Source organism: Petaurus breviceps, unplaced genomic scaffold, assembly GCF_028583685.1.
Source record: "Petaurus breviceps papuanus isolate PSGF00001 unplaced genomic scaffold, PetGlider_PUasm1.0 90977, whole genome shotgun sequence".
In the NCBI taxonomy this organism is placed as follows: Eukaryota; Metazoa; Chordata; class Mammalia; order Diprotodontia; family Petauridae; genus Petaurus; species Petaurus breviceps.
Genome location: NW_027187391.1, coordinates 47,026,140 through 47,044,436, shown reverse-complemented (window position 1 = coordinate 47,044,436; position 18,297 = coordinate 47,026,140). Strand labels below are relative to the sequence as shown.

Here is an 18,297-nt window from a genome sequence, read left to right as displayed (position 1 = left end):
CACCAAAATCTGCAGGGAATAACTGGATTGCAGTTTAGCAGAAAATGAGTTGTTACAAGTATCTCATATCATATACAAAAATAAGTTCCAAATAGATAAATAATCTAAATATAAAAAGACACAAGATAAAAGGAGAGAAGAACGCAAAGCTATCTTTCATAAATGCGGATAGGGAAAAAATTTCTAACAGGTGAATTTATAATGGAAAACTTAAAAGACAAAATAATTATTTCAATTATGTAAAAATAATAAGCATTTTTACATATAAAAGCAATGTGGTTAAAAATAAGAAAATAAAGACTGGAGGAAAATTCTACACAAATCATCTTTGATAAAAGTCTAATAGTCACATGAATATAGAGATGCTATGAAAACTGAAAGCAATTCCCATGCATGAAATTAAATTCCCATACAGTAAAAGGATATGAAGGGTTAAAAAAAAATACAACCAATCAGCAACGACCCGAAAAAGTGTTCTAACATGTTACAACCAGAGTAATATCTGTTAAATTGGCAAAGAGTTTTAAAAAGACGGGGAAATGCTTAATCGCATTAGTGGGGAAGGGGATACATCGGTCGCTTCTGTTGTGAAATAACAGAACTGTTTTGGAAAACAACATGGAATCTTACAAATTAAGTTATAAAATTTCATGCCCTCTGACCCAGCAATCACACTAACTAGGATTATACCAAAGGAGATTGTTGACAGTAAGAAAAGCCTTTACTTTACAAAAACATGCACAGAAATACCATCTGTAATAGTAAAGAGTTGGATTCAAAACTTGCAGCCAAGGACCAAAGAACGTCTGAATAAACGATGGTACATAAACTACTACACCATTAGAACAAATACAAATAATTCAAATAAACATGAAAAGAGTTATAAGAAATGATACAGGAAAGGTGTCAAATATATTGAAGTCTGCCCAAAACAGATATACAATAAAACAAAGATACATTAATAAATGATTTTCTAAGTCACTATGTGACCCACAGTGATTTTAAAGTATGGTTTGTATTTCTATTTGAGTTTGACTGACTAAAGTAGAATGAAGAAAACATATACAAAATAACACTGACTACAGCTATAAATTCACACAGTATTAAATGGCAAATAAAAAAATAATAAATGTCAAATAAAATGAACAATGGTGGTACTAGATTGTTAAAGCCTATAGACTTCCTTTCTTTTAACAAATGGAAAACTGTAAAACTACTTAGTGGCATGTCCTGCTCTTTTCTGCTGTTATTTTGTTTAATTATCTTTAGGGGGGCCATATTTTGTTTCTGGTTTGAGTATTTACCTATGTTTTGTCTTGTGAATTAAAATAAATTTAATAATGCAAAAAATAATTTACATGAAATCATTTCTAAAGGATTTCAAAGAGAATAGTGCTATATTTACCATTTTGTAATCCCATCCAGAGTTGTTTATGATCCTTCTTCTGCATTTCATTGATGACTTGACTTTTATGCTTTAAAGCATCAGCTTCTTTCATACAAGACATAAAATGGGCTTCAATTGTATCCTTAGATGGACAATGCAGAAGATCTTTCTCTGGAAAACTCTATCACATAAAGAAAAAAAGAAAATCACAACATGGGCAATACAAGAAAAGAACCACATGAAAATTGTAATTTTATCCCTCACATCAATAAAATTAACCTTCCTTCTTTCCTCCTTTTTCCCTAACTTGGCTTAAATTTAAACAAGAGTTTACTTTTTTTCTGCTTTTTGGAGGGCACTTGGGGTTAAGTGATTTGCCTGATGTCACATGGCTAGTTTTTTGTATTAAGTGTCTGAAGCCAAATTTGAACTCAGGTCCTCCTGACTTCAGGGCCGGTGCTCTATTCACTGCGCCACCTAGCCGCCCTAGAATTTACATTTCTTCAATTTTTATTAGACATTGACATAGCAGTAACTAAGCATTCTATAGAAACTTTTCTTTTTTTTTTTTTTTAAAATAAGCCTTCCTCTACCATAATAAAAATTGCTGTAGAAAGAGGATATTTGTACCCAAAAAATGGGGTGCTATAACAGGGGGAAAAGCACGTTGCAATTTTAAATATACAGAATTTCCTATTGTTTTTTTCTCTTTTCACAAAGTGTTTGTTACAAACCATTTTCACTAGTTCAACACAGGTTCTATTTCAACCCATTTCCAAACACTTTTTAAGCTACCTACAAACATGCCAAAATAATCTGTATTATTTGAGGCTTCATGTAACATATAATTTGTAACTTCATGTAACAAAACAGAAATCAAATCAACAAACATTTATTAAGTGCCTTCTGTGTACAAAGACAATAAAGTTTCCATACGAGTCCTTGCCACTCAAAGAGTTTAGAGGCTTACCATTTCTAACTTCACATTTATTGTATACATCCCATTTTCTCTACTCAAATATCCACAACCCTTGATCGAGGTCCCCTTATCTCTTACCTAGACCACTGTAATAGTCTTCTCACTGGTTCCCTTCCTCAGTTCTCTCCCTACTTCAATCTGTCTTCCACTCAGGTTATTTTTCTAATGTATAGGGTAGACCATGTATCCCCTCACTCAATGAGTTCCATGGCTCCCTATTATCTCCAGGATTAAATAAGAACTACTGTTTTGCATTTTTTGTAACCTGACTCTTTCTTACCTTTCCAATCTTCTTAAACTTTACTCCTATCTACACTCTAAAATTCAGCAACATGGGCCTTCCTTTAATTCCTTGAAAACGGCACTCCAACTCATCTCTAAGCCTCTGCCCTGGCTGTCCCTATTCTTTGAATGCTCTGCTTGATCCTGTTTGCCTCTTACGTTCCTTAACTTCTAGACTTAGCTTAAAGACCACCTTAAACAGGATGACTTTCCCAGGCCCAACTGCTGGCAGTCTCCTCACCTAATGCCTTCCCTTCTCAAAGTCATTGCCGCCTAACCCGGACACCTCCCACATGTATCTGGCTGTCTGCATTTTGTCTCTCCCTTTAGAGCCCAAGCTTCTAGAGGTAAAGGACTGCTTTTGCCTTTCTTCGTATCCTCAGAACTCAGCCCAGTGCCCGGCACAGAGCAAATGTTCAGTACAGGCTTGATGACCGTGAGAGTAATGGAACATGAAGAGCCCCCGCACTGGCTTGGTTTTCAGACTGATGGTGTTGGAACCCAGAGCTTGTTAATCCCACTGGTGGGATGGACTTGTTGATGTGAAAAGAGAGTCCTGAACTGGGAGGAGCTGGTGATGTAGATTGGGAGAGACACTAGAGAGAGGCGGAAGATCTTTTTGAGAGAGCACCTCGTGGAGGCAGAGAGAGACTGAGAGAATTGCTGGGGGACTTTTGAGACCTGCCCCCTGAGCTGCCAAGGACTGAGGAGACATGGCTGTTTTGCTGGTACTTTGTCTGTCTGTTTTGATGTTGTTTTGCCAGATTTGTCCACTGGTGAAAGACAGTCCTTTTGTTGAAGAAGTCCTGGAACCTGGCTGTTCGCTAAGAAGCCCTGAGACTGTCCTGCAGACAGAGAGTGAATACTGTCCACTGGTGAGGGGCAGTGCTGTTGTTGCAGGGGTCTGGGAACCTTTCTGTTGGTTCAGAAGCCCTGAAGAAGGATTTTCTGGTTGTATGTTTACAGAAATCCTGGGAGAGGGTTTTGCTAATGTTTTCAGGGGTTCTAGGACTGTTCTACAGACAGAGGATGAATTAATGAAGAGACTGGCAATGTATCTTGTGGCCTTGCTAAGCCTTGTCTCCCCAGGAACAAAGATTGCTGAGAGCTTGCCTCATGTCAAGATGAAGAAAAGACCTCCATTTGGGTATTAAGTGCTGTGCTTAAACTTGATGTAACTGTGGGGTAGATTCAATTGTGATCCAGGGGTGGGGAACTTTTGACCTTTTTGTGTTCTATGGTTGAACAAATGAATGTACTTTACTTAGTTTGGAAACTAATCTCCATTTGAGAAGAGGGGTTTTGTGATGGACTAAATGAAGGTACAGCCTAGGGGTGGAGTAGTATTTAGAACAGGGACTTTGTAATTGATTGAATGAATGGAAGGTCCAGGGGTGGGGTAGTACTTGGAGATTATTCAATCACACTTAGTAAATGCTGTATTTTGAATGATGTCATATTTTGATCTTCTCTGTTCTTAATTTGTCACTGAATAAAATGGAGAGCACCTATGCTGGTATTCTGAACCTTGGGAAGTTGCCTTTGCTTGGCATTACAGTACAATGACTGACTAAAGAGATCATACACAAGGTTAAATGACAATTTCTACATGTGAATATTCTACAGTTGATCACATCTTTAAAGTTATACACTGGATCAAAGGTGCAGAGAATATAAGATCCTATTATTTATTTTTGTTGGTTGACCATAAAAGGGTTTTGATTTAATAAAGAAATAGCCTTTAAACACTTTTCTCCACAAGTTATCTTCCATGCATATAATTAAGAACATTCAAGATTTCTTGATAGACACAAGAGTTAACTTTGTTGAATAAATCTCTGAAAATTAATAAAAGCAATGAATAAAAAGGGGAGATGCATGCTCATCAAAGGTGCTTGCCAGGGTGGCTAGGTGGTACAGTGAATAGAGCCCTGGAGTCAGGAGGACCTGAGTTTAAATCTGACCTCAGATACTTGACACTTACCAGCCCTGTGACCCTGTGACCTTGGGCAAGCCACTTAACCCCAATTGCCCTGCCTTCCCCCCTCCAAAAAGCAAAAATAAATATAAAAATTATTAATAGGTAGGGGTGGCTAGGTGGCGCAGTGAATAGAGCACCATCTCTGGAGTCAGGAGGACCTGGGTTCAGATTCGGCCTCAGACACTTAACACACAGAAAAAAAAACTAACCATGTGGCGTTGGGCAAGTCACTTGACCTCAACTGCCCTCAAAAAAAAAAGGCGCTTGCCACTCTTGTACAGATCATCAAAAATGAAGTCTTAAGAGTCAACGAGCATTTAAGTTATTAAATGCCTCCTATGTATAAGCATTGTATTAAGCTCCGGGGATACAAAGAAGGTTAAAAAAAAGAATAAAGAGTAACTACCAGCTAGATCTGGGGAACATGCAGCAGGTTCCCCACCCCTGGTTTGAGTTTACTCTGTGTGTTTTTCTATATGTGTTCCACTTATTTTATCCAATTCAAATGAGATTCATAAGATATGCATTCCCCTCCTACTTCCTCCATGTTTGTAAACTCTTCAATTCATGCACCCTTATTATGTGAGGTAAGTTCCCTACCCTTCTTCCTTTTAAATGGGGTATCATTACTTAACCCTTCTTTTCCTTCTCCTAAAATCATAAAAGTAGAACAAAACCACCCTTGACCCTCTGCCTATTTTATTTAATTTTCTCTATGATCCTTAAAGGGATGGCCTGAGAGGACACTTGTTAACTTTTCTCCTATTAACATGTAAACAATTCATTGTCACAAAGTCCCTTATGATCAATCACATGTATGTAACGTTTTTATGTTTCTCTTGTCTTCTGAGTTTCCATTTTAAGGATTCTATTCAGGGAATAAGCAAGGGAAGGTAATAAGCATTTATTAAACACCTATTATATGCCAAGCATTGTGCTAAGCACCACACAAAGGTATAATTCCTTTGTGGTTGTATTTGTCAAGGAATCTAACACGATCTTGAAATATGCATGATGACAGCCTTCTAGCCATCAAGTTAGTAAAGAGGCTAAAAGGTGGGGAAATTAATTGTTGGAGAGGTTTTTCATTATGCAATGAAAAGTAACTAGATAGTCCTTTGATCCAAAGTTTCCACTTCTATAATTATGTATGTCCAAAGGAGGTTATAGACAGCAAGAAAAGATCCATAGGCAAAAAAAAAAATCATAGAAACATTATTTGTGATCATAAAAATCTGGGAAAAAAATATGTGTCTAATCATGTAGGAAAAGTTTAACAAATTATATGTAAATTTCTGGACAGCAAAGAATAACAAATATAAAAAAATTCAGAGAAATGTGGTGAATCTTATGTAAAATGATAAAACACAGAAAAAAGACTATCATACATAGTGACTATAATAATGTAAATAAACGTTGATCAAATGTAACAGATTATATAAGTACAATAATGCCAAAGTTAAAACACATTTTCCCTCTATTAATAAGGGGAATATATTTTTTTTAATTATTTTATTTTTCCCCAATTACATGTAAAAATGATTTTTAAAATGTTTTTGTTTTTTGAGTTTTGATTTCCAAATTCTATCCCTCCTTCCATTCCTCTCCCTTTTCCCCAGAACAATAAGCAATCTAATAAAGGCTATACATGTGTAATCATATAAAATATGTCCATATTAGTCATTTTATATAAGAAGACTCAAATGGAAGGAAGAGAAAAATAGTCTGTTTTCAGACAACATCAGTTTTTTCTCTGGAGATGGATAGCATTTTTGATCCAAGAGTCCTTTGGGACTGACTTGGATCATTGTATTGCTGAGAATATTGAAGTCATTCACAATTCTTAATTGTACAATATGGCTGTTACTGTATACAATGTTCTCCTGTTTCTCTTTTTAATCAGTTCACGTACATCTTTCCAGGTTTTTCTGAAGTCATCCTGCTTGCCATTTCTTATAGCACAATAATATTTCATTACAATCATATACCTCAATTTGTTCAGTCATTCCTCAATTAATAAGTATCTTTGATTTCTAATTCTTAGCTACCACAAAAAAAACTGCTATAAATATTTTTGTATAAATGTTCTTTTCTCTTTTTAAAAAAATTCCTTTGGGATATAGACCTTGCAGGGGTATTGCAGGACCAAAGGTGTGTAGTTTCATAACCTTTTTGGTATAAGGGAATGTACTTTGTTAAGTACATTTTTTAAACACTTTGGAAGCCATTTCTATGTCCAAACAAAATATATCGATAATGTTTAAAACAAACTAAAAAATACAGATGAACATTTTGAAACAAAAATTCAACTCGGAATCTCTCCAAGCACTTAACAGAATGAGCTGCTGATAGCATGTGTTAATGTTTTATGACAAAATTAATGAATGAAAAATTTCAAACCATACAAGAACTTAGGTTCAGAGAGCTTAAAGTACCTTACCAATCCCATAATGATATACTGAGAGAGATGACAAGAAATTTTTTAAATAAACCATACCATGGACTTGAAATGGAAGATATTATTTTCCTGATTCACTTGTATTAATTTCCTAATTGTCCTTCATGAAAATCCTGATCACTTCTGAAGTTCACAATACTAAAAGTTCTCTGCATTACAGAATTCACTTGATAACATTTTTACTCATGAAACTATTATATATGTATATACACATGTACATATGCACACAAACACTTACATATATCTATTCATTCACTCATTGGGACCTGCTAAAAACTGGAAGATAACACTTGAGAGCTCATATTAGCCATCAGTTTGTTTTACTGAAGCTAAGTTTTTTCTACCTATTATTTTATAATGAACTCACTATAAGTGCTATACATACTTTCTACCTTCACACTAGAAAATGAACACTAGAAGTCTGAGGTCCCCAAAGAAGCTTTCATGACTATACTAAGATTCTATAAGCTTGTATTCTACAGGCTTTCTACAAGAAACTGTGTTATCTTACCATGCAACTACCCACCCAAGTATTAAAAGCTGAGCTGATATTGGAATCCAGATTTTCTGACTCCAGATTCAGTCTTTCCACTGTTCCTGGCTGACACTCTCTTATTCTCAAAGAGAAAATACATATGTGCATGTATATGTATGTATACACATACACATACATATTCTGAAAATCTCTTCAAGCCCCTAACCCCCTTTTTTTTCAGATCAACTCACTTTTTATTTTAATTGTATAAATATTTTTAAAACATCTATTATAAATGTAACTGGCACTATAATAGACTTTAAGAACATAAAATTAAACATGAAACAGCCCTTGCCTTTATACCCCTACCAGGGGTAGGGGGGGACGGGACAGGGAGGAAGGGAGGATTCAAAGACAGAAGGGTGGACCCAGATACAGATTAAATAAATATAAAAATACATAAAAAATAAACACTTGAGATAACTGATTCAGTGTTTCTTCCTCTTTTATACCTCAAAACCTGTCTTATTCTATCCCTTTTCCTTCTTTTCATTCTCAGTGTCTGAGAGGGCCCTCCTTGCCACAGAAAATCTTTCCATCCATGCCCTAAATGCAACCCCCTCCAGTTTCTCTCAGAATTTTGATCCACTAAGCATCCCCTTCTTCTCCTTATAATGGTTTTCTTATTCAATGGACAGGTAAGTATTGTTGAGGTAAATCAATCACTGGAGAACATCCTCCAAGAGGGCTAATTATAAAATTCCCTGGGTTAAAAATATTTTCATTGTAAAATGACAAGTAGCAGTCAAGCTGGGCTATGTCGAGCCCCACAAAGTTTTGAAGGATAGAGGTCTCTGTGAAATAGCAGTAGACGAAATGGTGGAAAGCTTGTATTTTAACCTTGACCTTGCAGCCATGTGCCTACCTACTCAGTGGAGCCTTTCTGTTCACCACAAATCAGGCCTGGATACTGTAACAAACTGTTCCATGGCTGTCTAGAAGGGAGGAGTAGGATTCAGGACATAAGCAGGATGCCGCTACTAGGCACCACAGAACTACTGTGCTAAACAGATTTAGAGGGGAATCTGGGTTTAATCATAATTCTAAATTTAATGCTAAGGTTAGGGAAATAAATCCTCAAGTAATTTCTCTAGAGTCAGAAGAAGGAAAGGAAAATTGTGGCCACTGTTATTTAATTTAGCATTTTAACTGCAAAATTGCTTTTTACACAAGCTAGTTATTATTATACTCTTAAATCTATAATTTTATTTAATAAACCTAAATATCAATTTGCACATCTCTAGAGAACATCAGTCTCTGAAAATCATTACAGTGAAAAGGTGGCTGACACTATGAATATGTCTTCCCCAAAAAGAAAGATGGCTTGAAATAATTTTCCAAGCTATATTTTAATTGGCTTAAGTCTTACAAAGAATTCATGAATAAGGATGGCCATCACACCCAAGAATATACAAGTACTAAGATATGACAAGGAACTGACATGTGGAAGTTAATATTTCAGAGTTCCTAAAATAACTCATTTCAATTAACTAAAATTTTGAGTGTTATCTTCAGTAAGTGACAGGACTGGACAAGGAGGAGGACTGGAGCCCTGGCCCCCATCAACTGAGGCCTCCTCTCTTCGGCTTCCCCAAAGCTCATTTTTGGGGCCTACCCACCCTGACCCCTTGGAATGAAGTGTGGTTGCCAATGCTGGCTTTTCCCCTCCTCTCTCTTAGTCAGTTTTTCTTTTGAGACATTATAATGTAAAAGCCTCTGATATTTTGCAATGGGTGATGGGCAACTTCTCTTTTTGACCCCAGGTAACCTGTGGAAACCAAGAGCTTCTGGTAACTTCAAACAATAAAATTTTTGTTTGGTTTTATTTTTGGTGGGAGCAGGAGGAATATAATTGGCCTAATCCAGTGTTCAATTCTTGTGTTAGCTATGTAGGCACAAAAGGCATAATCAACTACATACAAATACAAGTCAGAGTGGAGGAAAAAAACGAACAGTAAGACTACATAGTAGTATTATTCTCTATAAACAGTAGCAGCAAGTAGTCATGACATTTTGTATACTGCTAAACAATAAGGAGTATCTAACTTTGCTTCGCAAATTACTTTCATCCAATATAGTAAGAATGTCAATGCCAAAAATTGTTTTTTTAAATTAATGTCTATGTTCTTAAAATGTTAATAAAAACGAATTTCTCTCTAGGCTACAAAAGTCACCGACAGGGCATGAACAGCAGTGCTGTGTCCGTGGCCCAAATGCAGACCTGAAAGTTCCTTTATGACTCTCTTAAGGGCGTTAACAGGATTCAGTTTCAATACTCATGCAGTGTAGGTCCTCTTTAGATCAAAGCCTAACCTGGTATCAAAATGTCTGATTTTCCTTAAGATGATAATTACAGCACTGTCCCCTAAGATAGAACCTCTACCAGACAGAAAGCTTCATTTAGCTAACTGGGTTTTTTATATCACTGACTTTCCAGAAGGTATAGAAATGTTATACCACAAAACACTTAGCTCCTTGAAAATTAAAATATTCATGAATATGAAATGTCTTAACACCATCTTCTTCCAACCACTTCCTAAACGTACCCACCAGACTGTTGTCTAACCACATGTTCGCCTGCACGTTAGCTGACAATTCTTTTTCAGGAGTGCAACAGAATAGCTCCATTCACCTACAAACAGGATTTTAATGGGAAATGAAGGGGGTAATGAAGAGAGGAACAGAATGGGCATAGACTGCCCTTGAATGGGCAAGTGAGAGGTGTAGCTCCTCTATAAAAAATGCCATCTACAATCATAACGAATGTTAGGAGAAAACCGGTGGCACCCAAAAACTTACTCATGCTTTTTTAAGTTCTAGAAGGAAAACACTTTTCAAAACTGTTTTCAGAGAACATGTTTTAGTCCACCCCCTCCTGGCCTTCCTTCCCTTAGGCAGATGAATCAAACCAGCATAGGTTAGAATTAGATGACACTGTACTTGAAATTTTAAAAAGTTCTCAAAAAGAATACTTTGAAACATAAGTATCTTCCTTACTGGCCTTATTAAGGCATAATAAATCTTTAAACATCTTTGCCACATGTTCAGAAAAGAGTAGCAAGGCCCATCAAATAATACCAGAAGGATGAACAATTAATAATTTTATTTTTAATTCCATTCCTAATCTGGAATTCCATTACTTATCTGGAATCAGAAATGGGAAATGCTATTTAAACTGTACCTTAAAATGTACTGTGATGTTCCAAGGAAGAGCTGTATTTGATGCAAGAAGATCAAACAGCAAACCAATTGGATAATGCCTAAAAGTGAAAGAAGACATTTTAGGTAAAAGTGAATATTTACAGTTATAGCAACAAATAAAAATAAATTTCCAGCACATGATTGTACATAAAAAATTTAGGGAAATCCAGTCACAAATCACATGAAGGCAAAATTTTATTTAGTTTACATGCCCGGGGTAACATGGTACAATTTTCAGTCATCAGGTGGTTTTTCTTCTTCCACTTGATTTCCCTCTGAAGCTTCGGTATGCATAATGAACGGATTATACTAAAGATATCTTTCATCAAGCTGTTTGAACTCTGTGTGTATTTTATTAAATATGCTACAATTACTACACTATCATAGCATACAATTATCACCCCTGTGTTTACATAATACAATTTTAATAAAGATCTGACTCTAAAGTAGTGACAAATGTAAGTATCATCACTTTTAGCAAATCAAATCTCATTTAAATATATAATATTTAAAATTAAAAGTTAATAAATTTGATTACAATCAAAGTTTAATAAAGCAAGTCTTACAGATTTCAATGTAGAAAACCAGTCATTGTCAAGCCCTAAGAAATACAGTGCAGCGGAACTGATTAATTCAACAAACCTGAATGAATTAATACTCCCTCAAAAAAGGGGGATAAAGTGAGTGCTTGGTATATTATTACATGTGTAGCTTCGCTCTTAGAGGCATGGCATTTTGAAGCAAATTATTCCAATGCTTCTTGAGAGCTTAAAGGCTAAGTAAAATGTTATTTAATTCTTTTAGGTATGATCAGGATTTGAAGACAGTTAATATTGCTTATTATGTTTCATTTCTTTTCTATACAGCCAGGCAAAAGTTGCCTCATATATTTTTGATAAAAAAAATCAATTTTCAAAGGTTGTGTAATTATTATTTAAGATAAATAAGAACCATTTCCACTATAGATTTTAATAAGATATCAGAGAAAAGAAAATGGGCAGCATGTGTGGGGGCAGAGAAAGAAAGGCAACAGGAAATGCAGAAAATTAATGTATCACACACCCTGTTTTTAAATTTTACTCATTCATTCTCCTACACATTCTCCCCTTCTCACTTCTAGATCATTATTCTGGAGTAGTTTAATTACTTCTTTACTATGGACCTATAAACTGTACATTCCCTTAAGGAATCAACTCTTGCCAAACAATTTCTATAACACTATGACCAGGTCAATAAAATCTTGTGATTCTGCAACTGTAAATGGTAAATCAATCTGCCTCTGAAATAGAAAGTGAAAATGTATTTTCATTGATGGCTTTCCTCAAAGTACTACTATAGTTCTATACTTGATCAGGAAATTCTATACCTATCACTATTTGGTTCAACAAAATTTAAAAGCTTTAAATATTCATCTGCCATGAATAGATATTTTCAAAGATTTATGTGTCCAGATGTCCATTACTACACACATATGAATGTATATATTCCTATTAGAATAAATACTTGAAAACTTTACTAAGTATTTAAGTAGGTTATCTTGGGAAAGAAAAGGGAAGGAGTCGTCAGTTTTGAGTGAGAGTATAATTCAAATTCAACATATCCACAAGAGAGCTCCTTGCAAGTGCAGATTGTTTCATTCACTGTATTTGTATTCCCACAGTGCTTGGTGCATACACTTAATACATGATGTTTTTAAGTGTCCATTAATGCCTTTTCATCCATTCATTCAATACAATTGCTGTCAGTTACTGTATTGCATGATCAGCCTGGAGATTCCCTCAAACAAAGCAAATCAAAACTCCTCTACAACTTGGTAGACAATCTTTAAAAGTTGCTGTGGTCAGCTAACTTGCTGAGCCTTTGGGAGTTCAGCTACACTGGTCCTCCAATTGGAGCCATATAGTATATGGCCAAGTCTAAATGTGAAAACTCAGTAGTGGAAGCTTGATTTCCACTTGGTACAGCCTTTGGGAACATCAGAGTCATCTCTAAACTACAATGAAGTACTGAAGGGCTTTGGTGGACATACTTCAAAATTAATTGTAGATACTTTTTTTTTAGTTAAACCCTACTCAATAATAGTTAACTTCTCAATTCTGTAATTCCTTAATTTGCCCTTTCCCTACAAGATAACCAGAATCAGTTTTATACAATGAACTTTTGTTTTTGGGAGAGTGGGTCTCTCTACATCCCACAGGCAGAAATGCAGCAGTGTCTCAAAGCCCAATCACACAACTGACAGAAGAGAACAGAAGCTTTGACCTGTTCTGTTTCAGACCTGTGCTAGTTCACCCTTGTTAGGCAGCTTAGTTTGGTAGCAACCTGCACACAGCAGCTCCCCATATTGGTGCCTAACTAAATAAAAATACTCAATTGGTTTTAGCCCTACTGCAGCTCAGACTGTCAGAGCTCAAAATCATTTGCCAACTTAGTTCACTCCACTCTTCAGACCAAGCAGGGTTTACTGAAGTACTACTATGACCAGGCAGATGGTAAATCCTCAAGTACAGATATATGTGGGTGCAGGTTACACTGCTGTTTTCCTCTGAATTCACACCAAAGACAAATAGAATATATTATATCAAATTAATTATACTAGTTAAATTGTGATTCCATGAAATGCTTAGTAATGATAATAAACACACTATAACAATATCTTTGTCATCCAATCAGTAAAAATATTTTTAAAAGTCTCAGCCTAACAGTCTAAATTACATAACTCGAATTAAAACAAATGTTTGTTATTAAGCTCTCTCTGACAGCACATTTTAAAACAAAATCTTCAAAATCTAGATCAGAATACCAGTCAAATATTAAGAAGTCATGAAACTATTAATATTTAATTATTAAACTAAATTTACAACACAGATATTAGACAATTTTCAGATAGGTGTAATAAGAGCTCTATGTAAAAATTTTGTGGACTAGCAATGAATAAAGAAAATTAATAATAACATGGATAAGGACATGGACAAGACTTGAATGGGGTTGGGGATGGGGATGAGGAAGGGGATAAAAATGGCGAGGACAATAGGGAGAAGATTTCTGGTTTCATGGCTTATAGAGAACTCTGGGTGAGGAAACTACCAATTCACACTTCACCTAGTCTAAAAGCACTGCCTAGGGCAACAAGACACTGAGTAATATGCCCAGGGAAACACAGCATTATGGATCAGAGGAAATATCTGAAATCTCTTTCCAGACTTCTAGGGTAGCTCTCCAACCATAATGTCATGATGCATCTATACATAGATGTGGAAAACTCGGATTTAAATGTAAACTAAAGATGGTTTTAAAATTACCTATGTACTTTTAAAAAATGTAGTTTAAATCAATCTTTCTACCTGTTACCCCTGCTATACCCTCCTTAACACTTCCAAACAAACCTTCCTGCCCTTACCTTGGGGCCGTGCTGTCCTAACAGGAGATAGTTCATCATGTCTAGGTCAGCCCCAGTCAACCAATCATGTTTCACAGACATCTTCCTTCCATGCCACCACAAAGGTGCTCCACCCAGTGCTCTGGAACTGTACTCTACCTCATACTCTTGAACTGTAATGAATCAGTACTACCAGTGCTTCTGGGAAATAAAAAACCATGTCAAGTGATTGCCTTATGGCTCTACTAATAATCCCTGCAACTTCCTGGGCCAAAATGATCCTTCCTGGGCATCACTTCCTTATCTACATTATCTCCCATTATTAGAATATAAGATTCTAGAAAGTTCCTGGTTCTTATTTTGTATTTGATATCCATTCATTAGCGCAGCATCTGTCACAAAGTAAGCATAAATACTCATTCATTCATTCAATATTTTAGAGTCTAATTAATTAAGAACATTAAAAAAACAGTGACAAGAATGACTAAGATGCTTCAAAAATTTGAGATATAACAGGTACTGGCATTCCCTTTCACATTAATTAAACTGCAACCCCTCTACGCTTTAGTAGTTTGGTCTTCATGTGCTACTATGGCTAAAAAAATCATCATCTAGCAGCCAAGGTTCTGAGTTTTTCTTTTTTTTTTTTTCTTTTTGGAGGGGGGAGGGCAGGGCAATTGGGGTTAAGTGACTTGCCGAAGGTCACACAGCTAGTAAGTGTTAAGTCTCTGAGACCTATTTGAACTCAGGTCCTCCTGACTCCAGGGCCGGTGCTCTATTCACTGTACTACCTAGCTGACCCATAGGTTAAACACTTATAACTAACCTAACCACCTCACTTTACAGATGAGAAAATTAAGATGCAGAAAGACTAAGTGGCTGGACCAAAATCACACAGGTAACAAGTAGCAGAGGTTAGATTCAACCCCAAATGTATTCATGTGGTAAGTTCCACGTTGGAACCTGAATTTGAGGAAGCATCCCAGTCAGTCATCCATACTTCAAAGTCAGCTCAGCCCATGATTTTCCATATTATTTCTGTATTTCTCCCTACCCTGCTTTTTAACTCTGTTATATGTGCCATATTCTATTTGAATGCAAGTTTCCTGAGGTAAAGGACTGTCTGCTTTTATTTATATTCCTAGAGCTTATCATGGTTTTAAGTGCTTACTAAAGACTTTATCTATCATTATTTTACTCTAAATCCACTGCCTTTTCTACTTACCCATAATTCTTTGTTAGGGGATTTCCTGTGCTTCATGAGTTCCTCAATATTACCAAAAAAACTTTCCATATCCTTAAAAGTAAGTAATGCAAAACAGTCTCTTGATCATTACAATACTACTCTGGAACCACCTAATTCTGGACATTTTAGTTCAGCAAAACCATTCAATGTTGACAGGGACTATCAAAACACAAACTCAGAAGAAGTCAAAACAGCTGCAGGCAAAGCCTAAAAGAAAAATGTGAATTGGACATAAGCCCATCAAGAATTCCTAGAAGAGGGGCGGCCAGGTAGCACAGCAAGTAAGAGCACCGGCTCCAGTGTTGAGAAGACCTGGAGATCGAATCCCGGGCTCAGACACTTAGCACCCACCCAGAAACACCTGGCTGTGTAACCTTGAGCAAGTTACTTAACCCCAATTGCTTAGGGGCGGCCAGGTGGCTCAGCGAGCAAGAGCACCGGTTCCAGTGTTGGGACGACCTGGAGATCGAATCCCGGGCTCAGACACTCAGCACCACACCCAGAAATAACTGGCCGTGTAAGCTTGAGCAAGTTACTTAACCCCAATTGCTTAAAAAAAAAAAAAAAAGAATTCCTAGAAGAGCTAAAAATGATTTTCAAAATAAAAGAGTGGTAGAGGAAAAATCAATTAAAGAAATGAATACAAAGGAAGAAAATTATAAAAAGACATTTAACAGCTTGGTAAAAGGCACAAAAATACTAAAGAAAATACCTTAAGAAATAGAACTGGCTAAATAGAAAAAGAGGTACAAAAGCTCACTGAAGAAAATTATTTCTTAAAAATTAGAATCAGGCAAGTGGAAGCTAATGATTCCATGAGACATTAAGAAACAATAAAATAAAGTCAAAAGAATGAAAAAAATTAGAAGAAAATATGAGATATCATACTGGGAAAAAACAACTGATTCAGCAAATAGATCAAGGAGAGATAATTTAAGAATTATTAAACTACCTGAAAGTCATGATCAAACAAAGAGCCTATACATCATATTTCAATTAATTATTAAGGAAAACTATCCCAATATCCTAGAACCAGAGGATAAAATAAAAATGGAAAGAGTCTACCAATCATCACCTGAAAGAGATTCCAAAATGAAAATTGCCAGGAATACTGTAGTCAAATTCCAGAGCTCCCAGGTCAAAAAGAAAATACTTCAAGCAGCCAGAAAGAAATCATTCAAATACTATGGAGCTGCAGTCAGGATCACACAAGATTTAGCAGCTGCCAGTTTAAAGGAGTGGAAGGTTTAGAATATGATGATCTGGAAATGCAAAAGAGCTAGGATTATAACCAAGAATCACCTATTCAATTAAACTGAGTATAATTCTTCAGGGGAAAAACATGGACATTTAATGAAACAGAGGATTTTCAAGTATTCCTAATGAAAAGACTGGGGCTGAATTAAAAATCTGACTTTCAAATACAAGACTCAAGAGAAGCACAAAAGGGACACTAATGCACTGGTAGTGAAATTATGAACTAGTCCAATCATTCCAGAGAATAATTTAGAACTACACCCAAAGAGCTATAAAACTGTGCATACCTTTTTGACCCAGCAATACCACTACTACGTTTATATCCCAAAGAGATTAAAGAAAAGGGAAAAACACCTATTTGTACAAAATATTCATAGTAGATCTTTTTGTGGTGGCTAAGAATTGGAAATCAAAGGGATGCCCATTAATGGGGGAATGGCTAAACAATTTGTGGTATATGATTATAATGGAATATTACTGTGTCATAAGAAATAACAAGCAGGATAATTTCAGAAAAATCATGGAAGAACTATATACTGATACAAAGTGAGGTGAGAAAAACCAGAAAAACACTGAACACAGTAACAATATTGTAAGGATGATCAATTGTGATTAGTTACTCTGCTCAAGGCAATGATCCAGGACAAATCCAAAGGACCCATGATGAAAAATGCTATCCACCTCCAGAGAGAAAATCTGATGAACTGTGAATGCAGACTGAAGCATACTTTTTAAACTTTATTTTTCTCTATTTTTGGTCTGTTTTCTTTTGCAGCATGGCTAATATGGAAATATATTTTGCATAACTTCAAATGTATAATCAATATCAAATTGCCTTACTTCTCAAGGAAGAGGAAAGGACAGGGAGAGAATTTGGAACTCAAAATTTTATAAAATGATTGCTAAAAATGTTTTACATGTAATTGGAAAATATTTAATGAAATAGACACAAATACTTTTTTTTTTGCTTTTTTTATGGAGGGGGGAGGGCAGGGCAATTGGGATTAAGTGACTTGCCCAAGGTCACTGGGTAATAAGTGTTAAATGCCTGATACTGGATTTGAACTCAGGTCTTCTAGACTCCAGGGCCAGTGGTCTACTCACTGTGCCACCTACCCACCCCAAATGCATTTTTAAGAGAAAGGAAAAGTACAGGTTTTGGACCTGAAAGATCACTTAGAGCTAGAAGTGAATCCCCTCATTTACAGATAAGGCAACATAGTCAGAGCAAGGAATCTGAAGCTATTATGTAGCAGAATTAAGACTCAAACCTAGATTTTCTGAAGTTAGATGTAGTGCTATTCTTTATACCATTTCCCCAAACCCAAAGATGGTCTAACAACCAACTGACACAATCTTCATATTTTTAAATACTTAGCTACTCTACTTTCTTTTAAGGTGCATCAGGCCCATTTTCACTTTCTTTAATTTCACTGCTTAGCATTCCTTCAGATTTTTGCAGGTTCAATTCTCAAAACAGTATTTCTCCCTCTCCCTCTCCCTCTCCCTGTCTCTGTCTCTGTCTCTCTCTCACACACACACACTCACACACACACACACACACACACACACACACACACACACACACACAC

At 35.9% G+C, this 18,297-nt stretch overlaps 1 protein-coding gene across 5 annotated transcripts in view; it reads right to left on the bottom strand.

Moving 5' to 3' along the window:
• ATG5 (autophagy related 5) overlaps positions 1 to 18,297 on the bottom strand; it is a 170,601-nt gene that overhangs the window by 116,589 nt on the left and 35,715 nt on the right. For all 5 annotated transcript variants that reach the window (XM_069077126.1, XM_069077123.1, XM_069077122.1 and 2 more), the window contains 2 exons: positions 10,804 to 10,882; positions 1,406 to 1,568 (listed from right to left, as the gene is read on the bottom strand). In XM_069077126.1, the coding sequence (XP_068933227.1) occupies positions 1,406 to 1,568; positions 10,804 to 10,882 (242 nt within the window). The remainder of the gene's footprint in view (positions 1 to 1,405; positions 1,569 to 10,803; positions 10,883 to 18,297) is intronic.